At 38.1% G+C, this 21,045-nt stretch overlaps 2 protein-coding genes and 1 long non-coding RNA gene across 3 annotated transcripts; all 3 read left to right on the top strand.

Moving 5' to 3' along the window:
- The first annotated feature begins 59 nt into the window (after positions 1-59).
- LOC124284527 (cell wall protein RTB1-like) lies at positions 60-10,909 on the top strand. The gene is made up of 9 exons (XM_046720609.1): positions 60-197; positions 345-407; positions 944-1,023; positions 4,661-4,732; positions 5,136-5,253; positions 5,917-6,002; positions 8,711-8,782; positions 9,500-9,617; positions 9,930-10,909. The coding sequence occupies exons 1-9, from the start codon at positions 173-175 to the stop codon at positions 10,907-10,909; spliced, it is 1,614 nt and encodes a 537-aa protein (XP_046576565.1). The 5' UTR covers positions 60-172.
- On the top strand, positions 6,784-7,432 carry LOC124284530. Its single transcript, XR_006900575.1, has 2 exons — positions 6,784-7,208; positions 7,351-7,432. It is a non-coding gene; the product is annotated as an uncharacterized LOC124284530 (long non-coding RNA).
- On the top strand, positions 10,799-20,565 carry LOC124284528. The gene is made up of 8 exons (XM_046720610.1): positions 10,799-11,070; positions 12,202-12,293; positions 14,107-14,178; positions 14,983-15,079; positions 15,612-15,700; positions 17,366-17,437; positions 19,232-19,331; positions 19,983-20,565. The coding sequence occupies exons 1-8, from the start codon at positions 10,944-10,946 to the stop codon at positions 20,039-20,041; spliced, it is 708 nt and encodes a 235-aa protein (XP_046576566.1). The 5' UTR covers positions 10,799-10,943; the 3' UTR covers positions 20,042-20,565.
- Positions 20,566-21,045: the final 480 nt, after the last annotated feature.

The raw sequence follows: 21,045 nt of genomic DNA, 5'->3' as shown, positions 1-21,045 counted from the left end.
GCGAGATAAGATAGGACAATTAGGTGTTGATCCTACTTTGCAGAAAGCTGCACAGAACATTACACAATTAGAACAACTTCTTGCTTTGTATCCCGGTGAATAGCCATTGGGTCGGAAAACTTGACCACCTGACGATTAATCTGAGACAGAACCAATAGTCTCCTGAGACGCTATGTTCCCGGAAATACTTGTTCTTTGTAAGTTTGTTTGTTTGTTTGTTTATTTGTTTGTTTATTTATCTGCAATATTTGAGCTGCATGATTGCTGTCTGTAAACAATAGTATTGTTAGTGATTAAAGATGTGTCAAATAATTATGAAATAATATGTGTTAATTGCGTTACAGTTATGTCTCTGTTGAACACGTCAACCTGCGCTCCAAGTATTGCAGTCCATAGGAATGACTCAGGTTTGTATACATCAACAACAACGACGACTACAACAACAAGAGGAATATTACATGATATTAATTAATCTAGTTTACAGCTATCGTATAGTACCTTTCACAGATATTCCTACAATGTCGATGGATAATTGGTTTGTTGTTTAACGCCGCTCTCAGCAATATTCCAGCTATACGGCGGCGGTCTGTAATATTTGAGTCTGGACCAGACAATCCAGTGATCAACAGCATGAGCATCGATCTACGCAGTTGGGATACGATGACATGTGTCAACTAGGTCAAGAGTCTGACCAGCCGATCCCGTTAGTCACCTCTTACGACAAGCATGGGTTACTGAAGACCAATTTCATCTTCACCGGTTGCAACAATGTCAAGGCGGGAACCGGATATTCAAACCTTTACTCATTCGGGGAACCGGAAACATGCCTTCGGCGCAACAAACAAACGAATTAAAAGATTCACAAGGCCTTTATCTTCAACCATAACGCCCGACATTTATTTACTAAAATCAGTGAATTGTTCAGGCTTGGATCTGATTTCAGATGGTCCACGCTGTTACTCCTGTGCAAGTGTGGAGGAACCGTATCTGTGTAACGTGACCACACAGTGTGGACATGATGAGGTGGGTCAACTGGTCATACAGGTACCTCAGGAGTCCGTAAGTAGGTCACGGCACTTCGCGAGACCTTAGTACTTCCGGTGACACACAACGTTTCGCATCTTTTCGAATGGTTTCATGGTTGTCAGGTGACAGTGAGGAACCGATAATCCTTGAGGAAATAACAAATTTCTGATCTAACCATCCCCAAATTAGCCAACTCTTACGACTGTCAGCCGCTGTGATGGTAAAGCATGGTTGTACGATTGGTCCGGTCTAGTAAAGTCATATTTGGCGGTCGCGCAATTTTGATCCAGATCTAGTTCTCGAATATGCGCTTGTCGTCGGAGATCTGGTACCAGCCCCGTCTCGCATATCGCAAGTTGACGCGCAAAAAGGGAGCTTGGAACCTTCTTTGTACCGGAAGTAGCGCCTCGCGAGACTTAAGGTCCTTTAGCATGGCGGACAGACTTCCTGGTATCACTTGTGGTGTCAGATTGAGAGTACTAAGGGTGAGTCATTATGGCTGGCTATCGATATAGATCATAGGGATCAATAAATCGTAACTAAATATCGTCGATTATTGATACATATATATATATATAAGCTGGTGCAAAAATGCCAAACATATCTGAAAGAAATGAATATATTTCACATCACTAGTAAGTGGTGACATGGTTTTGCATGGATTATTAACAAAACAGCGTCCTGAACATAATTTAGAAGCAGTCCTATATTTGTATATTGTGTGAGAAATATTTTTCTATCACAAATGTTAACGTGCGATATTATCGATAACATCTTTTTCATATCGATAATCATTAATGATCTTTCCTATCGACGATAATTCCGATTATCGATAATTTTACCCGTCCCTAATTATGGGTGAATCATCTACGAATTGAAACTAAGGAATGGCACTTGATTTCAAGAATGGTACACACATTCGTCTAACGCAGATGGTATCAATCCATAACAGCTAAAGGAATGTAAATTCATACATTTGTGCTATCTAAAGACTTTGTTTGTGAACACTATTTGTCTTTTATCACCCATCCCCTTGACGTGTGATTTTTGTCGTTTTCCTCAAAATACTGTTTAAAATGGAGTCTTGGAATATACCAAAAATACTGATCAACACAATGCTGCCTAATACTTAGGTCAACTCTAATTATGCTCTAATCTATCTAAAATACTGTTAAAAGGATGATGTGTTATCTATCTTAAATACTGGTCAACAAGATGATTTGTAATCCATCTAAAATACTGGTCAACAAGATGATTTGTAATCAATCTAAAATACTGGTCAACAAGATGATTTGTAATCCGTCTAAAATATTGGTCAACAAGGTGATTTGTAATCCACCTAAAATACTGGTCAACAAGATGATTTGTAATCCGTCTAAAATATTGGTCAACAAGGTGATTTGTAATCCACCTAAAATACTGGTCAACAAGATGATTTGTAATCCATCTAAAATACTGGTCAACAAGGTGATTTGTAATCCATCTAAAATACTGGTCAACAAGATGATTTGTAATCCATCTAAAATACTGGTCAACAAGATGATAATCCATCTAAAATACTGGTCAACAAGGTGATTTGTAATCCATCTAAAATACTGGTCAACAAGATGATTTGTAATCCGTCTAAAATACTGGTCAACAAGATGATTTGTAATCCATCTAAAATACTGGTCAACAAGATGATTTGTAATCCATCTAAAATACTGGTCAACAAGATGATTTGTAATCCATCTAAAATACTGGTCAACAAGATGATTTGTAATCCATCTAAAATACTGGTCAACAAGATGATTTGTAATCCATCTAAAATACTGGTCAACAAGATGATTTGTAATCCATCTAAAATACTGGTCAACAAGATGATTTGTAATCCATCTAAAATATTGGTCAACAAGATGATTTGTAATCCGTCTAAAATACTGGTCAACAAGATGATTTGTAATCCATCTAAAATACTGGTCAACAAGATGATTTGTAATCCATCTAAAATACTGGTCAACAAGATGATTTGTAATCCATCTAAAATACTGGTCAACAAGATGATTTGTAATCCATCTAAAATACTGGTCAACAAGATGATTTGTAATCCATCTAAAATACTGGTCAACAAGGTGATTTGTAATCCATCTAAAATACTGGTCAACAAGATGATTTGTAATCCATCTAAAATACTGGTCAACAAGATGATTTGTAATCCATCTAAAATACTGGTCAACAAGATGATTTGTAATCCATCTAAAATACTGGTCAACAAGATGATTTGTAATCCATCTAAAATACTGGTCAACAAGATGATTTGTAATCCATCTAAAATACTGGTCAACAAGATGATTTGTAATCCATCTAAAATACTGGTCAACAAGATGATTTGTAATCCATCTAAAATACTGGTCAACAAGATGATTTGTAATCCATCTAAAATACTACTGTCAACAAGATGATTTGTAATCCATCTAAAATACTGGTCAACAAGATGATTTGTAATCCGTCTAAAATACTGGTCAACAAGATGATTTGTAATCCATCTAAAATACTGGTCAACAAGATGATTTGTAATCCATCTAAAATACTGGTCAACAAGATGATTTGTAATCCATCTAAAATACTGGTCAACAAGATGATTTGTAATCCATCTAAAATACTGGTCAACAAGATGATTTGTAATCCATCTAAAATACTGGTCAACAAGATGATTTGTAATCCGTCTAAAATACTGGTCAACAAGATGATTTGTAATTCGTCTAAAATACTGGTCAACAAGATGATTTGTAATTCGTCTAAAATACTGGTCAACAATATGATTTGTAATTCGTCTTAAATACTGGTCAACAATATGATTTGTAATCCGTCTAAAATACTGGTCAACAAGATGATTTGTAATCCATCTAAAATACTGGTCAACAAGATGATTTGTAATCCATCTAAAATACTGGTCAACAAGATGATTTGTAATTCGTCTAAAATACTGGTCAACAAGATGATTTGTAATCCGTCTACACTACTGGACAACAAGATGATGTGTAATCCATCTAAACTACTGGTCAACAATATGATTTGTAATCCATCTAAAATACTGGTCAACAAGATGATTTGTAATCCATCTAAAATACTGGTCAACAAGATGATTTGTAATCCATCTAAAATACTGGTCAACAAGATGATTTGTAATCCATCTAAAATACTGGTCAACAAGATGATTTGTAATCCATCTAAAATACTGGTCAACAAGGTGATTTGTAATCCATCTAAAATATTGGTCAACAAGATGATTTGTAATCCGTCTAAAATACTGGTCAACAATATGATTTGTAATTCGTCTAAAATACTTAACATATTGGTCAACAAGATGATGATTATTTCGTAATCCATCTAAAATGATGGTCAACAAGATGATTTGTAATTCGTCTAAAATACTGGTCAACAAGATGATTTGTAATTCGTCTAAAATACTGGTCAACAAGACGATTTGTAATCAGTCTTAAATACTGGTCAACAAGATTATTTGTAATTCGTCTAAAATACTGGTCAACAATATGATTTGTAATCCATCTAAAATACTGGTCAACGTGTTTTTTGATGATGTACCTGAAAAACTGATCTACACCTTATCTTCCTTTATTGTCTTCTATTTCAGCAATGTTACACAGATGAATATGCAACAAGCCCTGGATCGAGTATTTTCAACGTCGGATGTCGAAGGATTTCAGTAAGTAATAAGAATTATAAACCTTTATTCATAGACTTTTGTTTGAGATCTCATCGTCAGTTTATTATTTACACGTTTCCCTCCTATGTCCACTATTATTCAGGGGCGGTGGGGTAGCCTAGTGGTGTAAACGTTCGCTCGTCACGCCAAAGACCCGGGTTCGATTCCCCACATGGATATAATGTTTGAAGCCCATTTCTGGTGTCCCACGCCTTGATATTGCTGGAATATAGCGGCGTAAGACCATACTCATTTAGTCAATCACTGTTCTCAAGCCGTTATTGTGATATTTTCTAAAATAACATTCATTCGGGTTGGCGTTAATCCATAACAACCGTATAATTAGAGTTACAAGATCAGTAAAATACTAGTAGATAACACGCAGTCCCATGGTGTGTTCCAGGAATGTTACTCGGCAATCGTACGGAGATCAGTCTCAAGAAGGAGTGACGAAGACCGACTCAAGTGTGAGGAGTGTTGCCATGGCAACCTGTGTAACAATGGCGGCTGCAGTTCAGGGCGTATGTTAGACAAAACCTTATTTGGTCCTTTATTGATATACATGTATAATTCCATGTTGAATTAAGATAAAGATTGTTTTGTATGCATTCATGCCTTAATGTATTTACACAGAAAACTGTTTCAGATTTATCGTTCAAATTCTTGCGAACGTGGTATTTTATAATTACACTTTGTCATAGAAGACACATTTTCGACGGATATAGTATAAATTGTTTTTGACTTTGTTTGTAATCATAAAGATATCTTAATACCAAGGTCAATGAGTGAAGCCAATTTCTGATGTCCCCCGCCGTGATATTGCTGGAATATTGCTAAAAGCGGCGTAATACCAAACTCAGTCAGTCAGTAATTCTAAGGTTGTAAAGACCCGTGAAGATAGGGATTAGAATTGACCTTCAGTAACCCATGCTTGTCGTGGGAGCGACTAGCGGGATCGGGTGGTAAGGCTCACTGACTTGGTTGACACATGTCATCGTATCCCAATTGCGTAGATCGATGCTCATGCTGTTGATCTCTGGATTGTCTGGTCCAGACGCCATATAGCTGGAATACTGCTGAGTGCGGCGTAAAACTAAACTCATTCACTCACTAAGGCTGTCAAATTCAACGTCGTAATATTACAAACCCCTCTTAACCAAAACATCATGTTGTGCCTTTTGCAGCTCCCAGAGGCAACGTGTGCTACAAATGCAGCTTCATAAATGACCCACGACGTTGCGAACATGAGTCCAGATGCCTCGCCGATGAGGTATGTCGATGACTTCATCCCGGTCCTTTTCTTTGATTGTTTCACACATTATGACATATAAATGCAGCATAGGGGATTTAGATTAACCTGACACAGCCATGCTGATTAATCTCATTATCAGGCTCAGGGTCCTTTCCCTCTCTACACACATACCAGACACGAAAGGGTCGTCTCCCAGGAAAAACTGTTGGTTGGTTGGTTGGTTAACGCAGCACTCAGACCATCAGACCATCAGAATATCAGACCATCAGACTATCAGAATATCAGACCATCACAAACATCGATCAATGCAAATGGGACATCATAACACTTGTCGACCATGTCTGGCCTGATCATCCGATCCCGTTTGTCGCCTCTTAGTATGGGGTGTTGAAGATCATTTCTAACCCCTGTCTTCACGGGTCCCCAGGCAGAACTGCCTCGTCGAACCCATTCTTGTTATTATAAGTGAACACAACCGTAAAAACCCATCGAGTTCCCTATCTGAACCTGTGCACATGATTCAAATGTTGACAACCTCTATACCAAGATGCTTTTCAAATTGGAATATTTTGTTCAGTGACTGTCCCCACACCTGCCATTTACTTAAATTGACCGCATAGTCAGGTTTTATGGCTTTCATGTGTGGTTCAGATGCATAGATTGTATATTCTAGGCCAGTGTTCGCTGGCTATTCCCATGAGGCATCACACAAACCATTATCTTCTGATGCACATTGTGTGAAGGATGGTTGCTTGTTTTAGAACAGAATACACAACCACCTTGTTTATTATATCGGGTGTACTCTTGAACAAATGAATAAGTTAGAACAGATTCAATTACAAGCAGCGAGAATAGTTACTGGTTTACCAAAATATACATCACGTGAATTTCTTTATTTTGAAACTGAATGGGAAACATTACAAGATCGTCGTAGAAAACGAAAACTATGTTTGATGTATAAAATTAAAAATGAAATGGCTCCTCCATACCTAAAAGAACTGCTTCCCTTGAATGTTAGTTCTAAATCAAAGTATAATCTACGCAGTTCTCTCAATATATCGATTCCTATTCCAAGACTTAAACACTCAAAAGAATCCTTCTTTCCATCTACAATATGCTCTTGGAACAATTTACCAGCCACCGTTCGAAATTCAAAAAGTGTTTCTACTTTTAAATCATGTATAACTGATAACCATGCATATGCACCTCAGTATTATTCGTGTGGTAAAGGGCGGTAGGGTAGCCTAGTGGTTAAAGCGTTGGCTCGTCACGCCGAAGACCCGGGTTCGAATCCCCACATGGGTAAAATGTGTGAAGCCCAATTCTACGGCGCAAAACCAAACTCAGTCAGTCAGTCAGTCGTGAGGTAAAAGAAAATTAAATATTATTCATACCAAGTTGCTTTATTCTGCTAGTTGTTTGAACTTTGATTTGTACAGAGTTGGAATGAAAACTGATCCTATTTGTATATGTGGTGATTTTATTGAGAACTTGTATCATTATCTGTTTGAATGTCCATTGTACAAACAACAAAGAGTTAACTTCATGTTATCAGTAAAGCGCATTTGTTCATCAGCAGGTATTTCAGTCGACCTTAAACTTTTGTTAGAAGGAAGTGCAGACCTATCATCATGTGAAAATACAAATGTATTCAAGTTAGTGCCATCGTTCATTAGTGAGACAAAACGATTTGTATAGCATATTGGTATTATTCTGTATAAGCTCTATTCTAATTTCTTGTCCACTATCTGTCATCTTTAATTGCGGAAATCTAAATTACCTATGTACATACCAAGGAGAGGGTATTCTACGTTGGAGAACTTGTTCCTAATCCTTTTCTCAGTGAATAAAATATGTTTAAAATACATATCGTTCGACACATAGTCTGACAGATTCCATAATGCCTGAGTGAGTTTGGTTTTACGCCGCACTCAGCAATATTCCAGCTGTATGGTGGCGGTCTGTAAATAATCGAGTCTGGACCAGACAATCCAGTGATCAGCCGGCGTGCCTGATCACTCGATCCCGTTAGTCGCCTCTTACGGCAAGCATGGGTTACTGAAGATCAATTCTAACCCGGATCTTCACGGGTCAATATATGACAATAAAAGAGCAGCGTCGAACTGCATGCCTAAAGAAAACATAAATAAACGTTAATGACGAGTGACGTTGATTAATTTTAACAATACTGACATTTCGTCGAAGACAATATGAAATCACAAAATCAAGAATCTTTCAAACTGTTGCACTTGCATTCACATCTCTCTTCTCTCGGGATTTAGAGATTGTATTAAAAGCCTGCAATATTCCTTTTGGCCAGACCCGTGAAGATCCGGATTAGAATTGGTCTTCAGCAACCCATGCTTGTCGTAAAAGGCGACGAACGGGAACGCGTGGTCAGGCTCGCTGACTTGGTTGACACATGTCACCGTATCCCCATTGCGTAGAACGATCCTCATGATGTTGATCACTGGATTGTCTGGTCCAGACTCCATTGTTTGGCGTTAAACAACAAATCAACCTTTTGGTCATTTGCGTTGTTTGTTCATGTTATTCTTTTTATGTTAATTAGGTTTCTTGAAACAACAATAGGAGAAAGTATCAGTATATTATCAGTTCGACTTTTACATTGAATAAGGTCTATATCTTGTCATCTGCTACGCGGTCATACATATGACACATTTTTTCTATTTACCATTCTTAGCGGAACACTATCTTCATTTCAGCAATGTTTTATAGAGAAGGTGCTGACACAGAACTTTCGCGTCAAGTATAGTCTTGGGTGTGTCGACAACGTGGTGAGTACAAACATTTTTCGACAAGCAGAGCAACTGGTGTGCAGATGCTATTATAAGTTGCTTTTAGCAGTGTTCCACTTGGGGAGGGAAACTTAATATATATTTGACTCGTGACGACCCTGCTTAGAATCGGTCTTCTGTAACCCATGCTTGTCTTAAAAGGCAACGCCGAAGACCTGGGTTCGATTCCCCACATGGGTACAATGTGTGAAGCCCATTTCTGGTGTCCCCCGCCGCGCTATTGCTGGAATATTGCTAAAAGCGGCGTAAAACTAAACTCACTCACTCACTCACTTAAAAGCAACTAACGGGATCTGATGGTCAGGTCCTCTGACTTGGTTGACACATGTCATCGTTTCCCAACTGCGTAGATCGATGCTCATGCTGTTGATGACTGGATTGTCTGGTCCAGACTCGATTATTTACAGACCACCGCCATATAGCTGGAATATTGCTGAGTGCGGCGTTAAACAACTAACATAGATTTATCGTAAACGTTTTGGAGATATACAATGAGGGCGTCTCGTCTCATTTTTCCATGTTACATTCTGAGGTATGACACTATCATTTGGTCTTACGTCATTCAAATACATGTTGGTTTGGGCGTGTTAAGGAATATAAGCATTTATGCGTAATTCTCAACAATCTGTAAAAGGTTACAACTAGGTGGTCTACTGCAGAAGTGGCCCCATGTCTAAGATATTCATGGTGATGTAGGAATGTGAGACTCTACATCACTTTGGACGGGCTGTAAGGAAACGGGAAACAGTGCTCTCCACCATGTGTGCCAGCTGTTGCCATGGAGATAAATGCAACTATGTATGTTCCCCTCCAGGTAGGTAATACCAGAAAGACTTTCACAAAGCAGGTCCGATAAAATGCTTGTCAACAGGCTTGAACAGGCATTCTCGAAACCTCCTTTCTCTCGGTCATCGCCTTATTTAGCCTTTCGTTATATTGAATTAATATTATATTTATAGCCATGTCAAGGGACATTTTATCATGCCATGTAGTATAATCACAGATAAAATCTTGAATAAAAAAATATTAATTTAACGTTTTGTTTAACAATAAGGTAGTACATTTTGTTCCCTTAATATAATGGCATTGTATTGTTACCAGGTTTGTTCGTTGTATTTGTTACCAGGTTTGGAACCTGATACACTTCAAGCATCTTTAGAAACTACCCATAGTTCATTGGAAAGTACGAGTCCGTCTCTGACGGATAACGGGTTCTTCAGTGATACAACAAGCGGAATGCCTTATACAAGTCCGTCAATGAATGAATATACAACCACCAGTGATACAACAAGCGGAATGCCTTATACAAGTCCGTCAATGATTGAATATACAACCACCAATGATACAACAAGCGGAATGCCTTATACAAGTCCGTCAATGATTGAATATACAACCACCAGTGATACAACAAGCGGAATGCCTTATACAAGTCCGTCAATGATTGAATATACAACTAGTGGGATGCCATATTCACGTCCTCCAGTGTCTCAAGATACAATTTCAGTTGATACAACTAGCGATATAAAATATACAAGTCCTTCGAGATCTGAAGATACAACCGTCGTTGATACAACAAGTGAGGTACCATACACAAGTTCTTCAATGACTAAAGATACAAGCTTCTTTGATACAACGAGTGAAATATCGCATACAAGTCCTTCAATGACTAAAGATACAACCTTCGTGGATGCAACAAGTGACATGCCACATACAAGTTCTTCAATGACTAAAGATACAACTTTCATTGATACAACAAGTGACATACCATATATAAGCCCTTTAGTGACTAAAGGCACAACCTTTATGGATACAAGTGATATAACATATACAAATCCTTTATTGACTAAAGATACAACATTTATTGATACAACGAGTGAAATAGCATATACAAGTCCTTTATTGACTAAAGATACAACATTTATTGATACAACGAGTGAAATAGCATATACAAATCCTTTATTGACTAAAGATACAACATTTATTGATACAACGAGTGAAATAGCATATACAAGTCCTTCAATGACTGAAGCTACAACCTCAATTGATACAACGAGTGAAATAGTATATACAAGTCCTTCAATGACTGAAGATATAACCATCAATTGATACAACGAGTGAAATAGTATATACAAGTCCTTCAATGACTGAAGATACAACCATAATTGATACGACAATTGGGACACACTCTAGTCCACCTCCTCGATCATCTGCTAATGCAGTAACAATATCCCCAACGTCAAGCACCACGCCAGCAGCCTCGATCCAAGGTAAGCATTTAAACTTTTATTAAAATTGTTATTCTTGAGACAAATTCAAATGTATATCTTCAATGGTATTTCACAACGTATAAAAATAACAACTTATATACACGAACCGCACAAGATATCTGTATCCAATCTTTGATAGCTACTATGCACAAGATATCTGTATCCAATCTTTGACAGCTATTGATAAGTTCGGACCTAGAATGATGCATGCTAAACATAATCTTAGTTCACATTGATACCTTTATGACAATGTTGGAGGGATCATATTCATAGGTGCCTGCTTATTCTATTGGCCATAGTTGATGTAGGTTTGGGGAAGTAACTGTTTGAAATGTCCTTAACAAAAGATCTCAAAAGATCTCACTGTTACGAAACGTTTTATCTATGAGGCGCTAGCATGTATTAATGAACCTTCGTAAAAGTCCCTATTTGCATTTAGGAGAATTCAAAGTATGTACAGTACTATATGTATGTTTGTGACTACCTGCTGTGTGTCACAAGTAATGTGGTGGATCAATCAGACTGGGGATTGGGTGGCCACTATGCGTGAAAGGTTAACAGTGTTTACGGATTATGTGAGTGAGTGAGTGAGTTTTAGTTTTACGCTGCTCTTAGCAATGTTCCAGCAATATCATGGCAGGGGACACCAGAAATGGGCTTCAGATATTGTACCCATGTGGGAAACACTCTGTGATTTCAATAGTGTATGAAAAGGTTCCGACGTCTCATGACATTAATCACTAATTTAACTTACTCAGATTGGATGATTTAGCAGCTGCTTGAATAGTGTACGAGAATGTTTACATTGTATCTCTGACGTCTCATGACATTAATCCCTAATTTAACTTACTCAGATTGGATGATTTAGCAGCTGCTTGAAAAGTGTATGAGAAGGTTTACATTGTATCTCTGACGTCTCATGACATTAATCCCTAATTTAACTTACTCAGATTGGATGATTTAGCAGCTGCTTGAATAGTGTATGGGAAGGTTTACATTGTATCTGCGACGTCTCATGACATTAATCACTAATTTAACTTACTCAGATTGGATGATTTTCCAGCTGCTTGAATTATACTTACTTTAACATTACATGAACTCACTCACTCGTGCTCGTATCTCTCACTTCAGATAGCCATCATACTAGTCTACTCTGTTCTCTCTGTGACAGAGTCACAGACCCACGTGACTGTAAATACACAACCATCTGTGGTGCAGGTCAGGTGAGTAGGGATTCCATCCAACAAATACCTCTACATTGACCCAGTTCGAAATATACCTTTGTTTTACACAGACATTAATGGGTACCAGTAGGGTGTGGACTTGGATTATTAGAAACACTCACATTGGTACCATTACATAAATTCGTTAATCTGAAAAGTACCCGGCCAAGTGAAATCGTCCAGATTGACAAGTGTCTGGATTAACTACAATAGTATTAGTAATTGGAGGAGTGAGTTAGTGAGTGAGTTAAGTTTGAGGCCGCACTCAGCAATATTCCAGCTGTATGGCGGGATTGGACTCAGGAAGAGCCAAGGGAGGACTAGGGAAGTCCTACCACGTAGGTTCAAACTGAATAATGTGAGGTAATTAGTGGTGGTCCGATTAATTGAAATAATCGAAGATTGGTCGCAGTGACTAAACGACCAAGCAATCGATCATGTTTTCTCATAATCGAACACAAACAATTCTGGAACACTTGTTGCATTAACAATGTATTTCACACGGTTGGTTTTGTCTGTTACATTTCATGAGCACTACAAGCTCGTCCAAGTCATGATTGAATTTATCTTAAAGACCCCCAATAAATTTATGTTCCTAACATACTAGTCATCCTTAAAAGATGAGCAATTTGCAAAAAACACCAAAAAAACATAGAACTACATGTTTTTTCTTTATGTTTTGTGCAAACAAACATAACCAGGAAAATCTGATAAATGACGCTAACCAATTATTTTCGATGATTGATCGGTTGTAATGAACCAATCATCAATTAAGAGATTTTAACCAAGTCCCAACACTAGAGGTAATACGGGATGTGTTTCTTATAGTCACAATATCAGGATAAACGAGTCAGTCTTAAGCAGTACTGCCGCCTTTATCTATACGACCGCGTTCCTCACAGTTGATGGAAACGACGGATTGTTGGGTGTGGGCTGATTGGTTGGTTGTTGTTTAACGCCGCACTCAGCAATATTCCAGCTATATGGTGGCGGTCCTTAAATAATCGAGTCTGGACCAGACAACCAGTAATCAACAGCATGAGCATCGATCTACGCAACTGGGATACGATGACATGTGTCAACCAAGGTTGCATTGAGCCTGACCACCCGATCCCGTTAGTCGCCTCTTCCAACAATCATGGGTTGCTGATGACCAACTCTAACCCGGATCTTCAAGGGTAGCTGGGAGTGGGGACTGTGGTGAATCCGAGCTCTGTAGTCCTCAGATTGTGAGAGGCTGTGTCACCTGAGTCGGATGACCCAAATCTTCTCATCCGCTGCGATTTGATGTGCAGAGTTGCTTCCCTTTAGCATGACAGAACCCTTTGTCCGCGGTTTCGAATCCAGGATTCGCCCTGTTAACATTACAAGGTCGAAAAGCTTTTCTGTTTCGCCGAAATGAAAAAGGTCTAAGAACTGCATCACTTTTGGCTTATAACTGGAACGTTGCTGACCATGACGTTGAACCAAATCCAACACATTCGAAATAATGAGTGAGTTACAAATTTACATCGCTTCGGCAATATTGCAGCCATTTAGCGACGAGAAGAAGTTGAATAATATCAAAAGTCTGTCTACTGAGGTCATTAAAATGGTATGTTTAGTACACATCCGAAATTAACAAGCGTACAAGCGTTATCATGAACTAATATTTGTGGCAGGTAAAATATATTGGTTTGATCATCTGGAATACGTCTACTGCTTCCGTTATTTGTGTATTCATAAATCGGTTTTGTTATAATCGATGAAGTAAAATCAATCAAACGACCAAGTTATACAGGTATTGACATATCGGTTTGTGATTCTGTTTCAGGAGTGTCACGTTGCTAAATATGTAACACCACGAGGGTATATATATTACAAGCTTGGATGTATGACTGACCAGGTAGGTCTGAATGAATGAGCAGGATACGCTACACGTTCCGCAAACACCCATCATTACTGCTTGATAATGATTCAAAAACATATGTTCATGACAGACTCCGAATATTGTGGTTTCGGGAGTGTGTTCTTAAGATTATGGAATTGTTTCTTGTTTGTTGTTTTTCGTCACTTTCTTTATATTTATGATATTTCAATAGTTATCACAATTCACCAGCGAGGGCGGAAGAACACTAGTTCCGCTATGCAGAGTTATATCCCTTAATTTGAATCCATCTAGTCAGCTTCGAAGACCGTAAAATATTGTCTATCCGTGTTGATCTGCGTTAGTATTGGTCTTCAGCAACCCATGCTTGTCTCGAGAGGCGACTAACGGGATCGGTTGGTCAGACTTGCTGAGTAGTGCATGCATATAATCGTATCCCAATTGCGGAGATCGAAGATCATTATGCCAATCACTGGATTGTCCGGTCCAGACACGATTATTTAGACATCCGCCATGCAGCTGGAATATTTCTGAGGGCGGCGTAAACAACAGGCAGAATGTATGAACTCTTTCGATTCCTCTTACAACAACATTGTCCCTTTGTTGAAGTCTAGTGGTTACATCGTTCATTTGCCACGTCGAAGACCCGAGTTCGATTCCCTGTGTTGATGAAACACATGGAGCCCCGTCATGATATTGCTCCCATACTGCCTAAAACAGCATAAAACATACTCACTTACTATTACATGAGGAATGGATATTTAAGATTAAAACAACGAACATAACTTTGAAGATTATCTACCTGCTATGAATCTATTTTAGGAATGCCAAGCTCTCCGCGTTGGTCGCAGAGAAAACGAGGCAGCGTTGGAAGAGAGATGTTGCACAAACCACTCTGGGTGTAATCGAGATATATTCAGTAGGTACAGGACAGTTAATCTAAACACAGTCATGCTCGCTATAAAAAGGTACCAACACGTTACTAACCTTTGCCATACCAGGATCCGCTAGTCGTGAAATCGAAACTGGATTTGACATTGGTGATACAAGTTAAACTATAGTTATAGTTCGGGACGACTTCTAAATCCGTCCCTGTAAATGTATCTACATTTGAAGATGAAACTATATGATATAACGGAAACACTGACGTCACTAACAAATAGCCCATTTTTCCTTGTGCAAATTTGAAACAATTGCCTCGCCTTTAAATGTCTTTGTGTCACCGGTTAGGCAGAATACAGGTATAACATATTCGACAATATTCCAGTGACTTCTAAGTGATGGAGTCCCGTGATTGATATACTGAGCACCGATCATGTTGTGGGGAAATGTGGACAGAATCACCGGGCCAAGACAACCGATCAACTCAGTTGACTACCGCTCAGTCACAATCCACACAACTGATTTTCATTGATTTAAAAGTCATCAGTGCGTATTTACTCACATTTTAGAAACCCCCAAAGGATTAACCTGTGGCTCTTGCACGGATATGGCCAGTCCTGCCGATTGCGAAAAAGTGGCTTCATGCAGTTTAAGCGAGGTATGTTAGTCATCAGTTCGTATTTAGCAAATTTAAGAAACACCCAAAGGATTAACCTGCCGATCTTGCACGGATATGGCCAGTCCTTCCGACTGCAAGAAAGTGGCTTCATGCAGTTCTAGCGAGGTATGTAAGACTTTAGAGCATAATGAAGAAATATGATCCTACGCCACTTTCAGCTGCACTCTAAAATTTAGTTATATCATAGCGTGTCAGTCAATCAATTCCTTATTTAAATATGAAGACCATTTGGCCCATATATATTTAATAATACAACCGATATAACAGAGTGTTGAATATAAATAATTATTAATGGATATATATATATAAACATATGTCTAATAGACTTTAGATAATTGTTTAGTTAGCAGTCTGCATCTTTCATCATGAGTATGGAAAAAATAAAGACTCAACATTTTCAAGCTATGTGTACTATTTGTTAAAAAGTTTCTAAAACATATTTGCCGTTAAGATTTCAGATGTGTATTAATTTCATCATAAAATGGACATATGAACATCAAGTGATTATTCGTCCTTTAGACCGTTTTAACACGTGGGGAAAGTTTCCAAAATTGAATCAATCTTATGCCATCTCCCTTCGTTGTATTTGCAGTGTGCAGTTGTATTTTTTGGTGTTAACGTGAAAAAGACGTGATTGATCATTCATCATTATTTGTAGCATGCCTGTACAGAACCATTTAATAACATTTCAATGGTCCTGGACAAAAGAGAATACATTGTTTTCTTTAAAAGTTGTTTACACTAAATGAAAAAGATACCAACTCCTTCAGGTGAAACAGATGTGAATAAAAGTTGTTTACACTAAATGAAAAAGATACCAACTCCTTCAGGTGAAACAGATGTGAATAACAGTTGTGTACACTAAATGAAAAAGATACCAACTCCTTCAGGTCAAACAAATGTGAATAAAAGTTGTTTGCACTAAATGAAAAAGATACCAACTCCTTCAGGTGAAACAGATGTGAATAAAAGTTGTTTACTCTAAATGAAAAAGATACCAACTCCTTCAGGTGAAACAGATGTAAATAAAAGTTGTTTGCACTAAATGAAAAAGATACCAACTCCTTCAGGTGAAACAGATGTGAATAAAAGTTGTTTGCACTAAATGAAAAAGATACCAACTTCTTCAGGTGAAACAGATGTGAATGTTCTTTCACCGAACTATTTACGTACCTGTACAGGACCATCTTGTGACAAGACAGTCACCTCAAATTGTTTTCACTGAATTTGGTGTACACTAAATGAAAAGTTACCAAACACGTCCAAAATACTTGCAAAAACTCCATGTCATTTATATACAGCATTTGAAATTTTAATTGCAATTATGTGTGAATTCAAATTATTTAAATATGATAAAAGCTTTGGAATTCCGTTAAAAAAACAGCTGTAAACCTCACTCAATCACTCGACAAAGAAAACTTCATTTGAAATGATTTTCAAGTTAGACAGTCTTAAGGTATATTATACTCCAAGAGAATCCAGGGTCTAATTCCCCGGAACCTACCAAAATCGAGATCATTTGTCACCGAAAAAGCGTCACTATCTGAAGAGTATTTCCAAGATGGACGTCAAATTCATGCAAATGACTTAATATTACTTATAATATTGTGTCGAATTTTCCCATAACGTGTTTAACTGTTGCAGGTTTGTGCACGTACAATCTACGCATCGGACCAGTTCTTTGTTCGATACACTTTGGAATGTATAAATAGAGCCGTAAGTAATGATGGAATATTTTTAGATTTTTACAAAACGTACTTGCTTTCAACTCCAATTTTACATTGTCTCTCTTGTGGCTAGCTACCATTTTGATATGCCACATTTTAATCTTCGTGGCGAATTCACTATCAGGGAAGTCACTTAAGCATAGACAGTCCTAACAACTTTAACACGTGCGATATTCCCCGTTCATTTGAGATGCTTAAGCACAGAGCTAAAAAAGTAAGAACTTTAACCAGTGTGAAGCCACCTAAGCACAAAGAGCGACGCCGTCTTAAGAATTTTAGCGCGGGCGAATTCTCGGTCAGTAAAGCTACTTAAGCACAGAGAGTGCTAACAAATCCATGCAGGCGATATTCTCGTACAGTTAAGCTGCTTAAGCACAAAGAGCGTCTTCAGAATTTTAGCGTAGGCGAATCATCGGCCAAAGCTACTGAAGCACAGAGTATAGTAAGAAGTTTAACCCGCGGGAATTACGTTGCTAAAGCACAGAGAGTCCGAACAAATTTAACCCGGCCGGTTTGTAGTTCAGATAAGCTATTTAAGCACAAAGAGGGCCGTAATGTTTTAACCCGGACTTAAGATATATTGACTACTTTGTCCAGTGGTATGGAGCCTCGTACTCTTTGCATGTCGTCATTGGGGTAGCTCAATTTTTATACGAGTACACTTGCCCACCCGGCACATACCCGGATTTAAAGGCATCCGTTTCTGTGAAGATTAGAAATAATATCAATGAGATCTTATATGTAGATGACAATCCAGTGACTGATATCATGAGCATCGATACGATGATATCCATGAACCTGGTAGGTGAACCTGACAACCCAGTCCCCGTTAGTCGCGCGACACGGTGAACACAAATTCTAACCAGGATCTTCACGGGTCGGACGTAAAATCACTCAAAGCATATATATACAAATGTAAAAGCTTTACCATGACTTTTAAGTACAGTCTGTCTCCAATACCCTGGAAAACGAATTAGAAAGGAGTCAAACTGAATTCAAGCTTGTGACTGAAATAAAGCATTGATCTTATTTTGGATTATAATGGTCGTGGTACGATAATGCTGTATTGCACATTTGCGTTTATTTATACAGACAGACATATTTTATCCAGTAATATTGGCCAACTGGCCCATGTTACAATTGTTGCTACAACATTTTCGTTGTCACGTGGTAAGAAAATAGAAAAATATATTTAAACACTGTTTCCAACATTCTTGGAGAATAAAGGCTTTAAAACTTTGGCTATTGCTTAAGCGTACATCTATTTTGTGAATTCAACAAATTTATCATTTGGGATTTACATTACATATTTACCATCGATAAATCTTAAATATTTTATTCTTAAATCATTATATTCTAGACATTGTAGTAAAATATGAAATTCATCCTGGACTTGTCCGCTGTTACAATGGTTACATAAAGTGTGCTGTCTTTCAGCATCCCTGTTTCGTCTGGTTGCATTCACATTCAAATTATGTAGAGAAATTCGGAACTTACAAAATAACTTCAGTAACGTCTTATCATGAAATCGGTATGTAATATACGCTTCAGGGTAAAATCCTAAGTCTACAAGACTATAATTACTCCAGTGATAAAAAAATGTGAAGCTGGTACATTGCCTTGCCACTTTTTAGCATAAATATCCACTAATCTTTGCTTAAACACATATAAGAAAAATATTTCATCTCCAGCAGTTTGGTATAACCATACGTGTGAATACCCACAGGCAAAAAGTAAAGGACGGATACCTGAAACCCAGTTCATTTTACCACTGTCATTCCAGGCTTGTGGAGGTCGTGTGCTACACAGGGCTCTCTCTGACAATGAGATCAAAGATCTGTGCTGTGACACCAACTACTGCAACATGGCCCAGAACTCGAAATGTAAGCTTGGTGATTCTGACATGACACTGAATGTCTATTTTATGAAGTTGTTTTATTTGTAATTCATTTATCATGATACTTTCCTAAACATCTGTGGGTGAGAAACCCATGTGAAATATATCGTATCGGACAGACGTGAGATCGAATTCCGGGTTCGTGATTGGATACTCCATGGTGATGACCTAAGGTCAGGTTGTGAGGGACTACTTTCTTGATTGTAAGTCAGTGATAAGTTCGGTCGAACTCACTTACGTCTGTTTTGGACGTTTATCGCTTTCAGACCTAGAGTGTTGATATATATTCTCAGGACCTATCTAGTATATATTTTCATCTCAATGAACCTTGATAATCCACTATGATGGGTCACAGGTGAAGGAAGTGGTAATCCGTGAGTCGGATGACGTGTAATATGACGGCTGTATGATTGCGCCACTGTGATCACGAGGAAAGTTAAAATATGTGCTGTTTCGATTTTTGGGGTATGTAAGAAAAAGATTACCACACTGCCAAGTGCCCTTGTGGGTTGGGACACTCTTCATCCAAGAGAAAACAAAGGAATATCTAGCCTATTTCAGTTTATTTGTATTCATGTGCATATATAGACGTCATAATTATTTTATGACACAATTACTCACAACTTTGTTATTTCAGTCACCACAGTTACTTCCGAAGGTTCCACAAACACCGCTACACCAACATCTACAAAATAGGCGTCCCTCCCCGGCAAATACATTGTTCATGATGTGCAGATGAAGGACATCTGGAGGACTTCACCGAGATCTGACAATGTTACTTAGTGGAGTAGATAACATATGTATTTGTTTAAATGGTCTCACAGCCATATGTGTGGTTAGTCGGTTTATAGTAAACGAAAAGACTCCAAAATCCAAGATGACAAAGTTGTGCAAAGAACGACCGAAAGGTTTCATAGAATTTAATTCAGCATGAATTAAGATAAGAAAAGAAACGTAAAATTTCCCCAAATAGAACACTCCTATTAATTTCTATGTCAAATATACATAAATGATTCTACCACTTGCTAGACCATCTTTTAAGTTGACAACCAACTTGTATTTCCAGGTGGTGTATGTTTGTTTATATTTGTTAATGTTTATTGTTTCATGATTTCATCATTTGAACAATATTTTTCATAACGTCTCTTCTTGCCTTTGATATGTTTGCCCCAATTCAAGGCTCAAGGTTAGTCTCAGAAATCAATAAACGGTTGATGAAACTTGGTTTTAATTTCAGTAAAATCAACTGACCATGATTTTGTAAAGAGAAAATCCATGCTTGTCGTAAGAGGCGACTGACGGGGTCGGGTGGTCAGGCTCGCTGACTTGGTTGACACATGTCATCATTTCCCAATTGCGTAGATCGATACTCATGATGTTGATAAATGAATTGTCTGGTTCAGACTCGATTATTTACATATAGCCATATAGCTGGAATATTGCTGAATGTGGAGCTAAAAATCAAGCCAACGAACCATCATTTCTGTCAAATTGCAGACAATAACACTGTTTACTGGTCTTGCTAATACTGCTAGTGTTCACTTGTTTTACGTCACGCCGAAGACGCGGGTTCGAATCCCAACATGGGTGCAATGCGTGAAGCCCATTTCTGGTGTCCGCCGCCGGGTCATCCCGTTAGTCGCCATGGGTTGCTGAAGACCCCTTCTAACCCGGATCCTCACGGGTATCATGAAATGTAG

Source organism: Haliotis rubra, unplaced genomic scaffold (assembly GCF_003918875.1).
Source record: "Haliotis rubra isolate DU_JTF1 unplaced genomic scaffold, ASM391887v1 Scf338, whole genome shotgun sequence".
In the NCBI taxonomy this organism is placed as follows: Eukaryota; Metazoa; Mollusca; class Gastropoda; order Lepetellida; family Haliotidae; genus Haliotis; species Haliotis rubra.
Note: the sequence above shows the minus strand (reverse complement) of the source record. Positions and strands in the feature narration are given on the sequence as shown.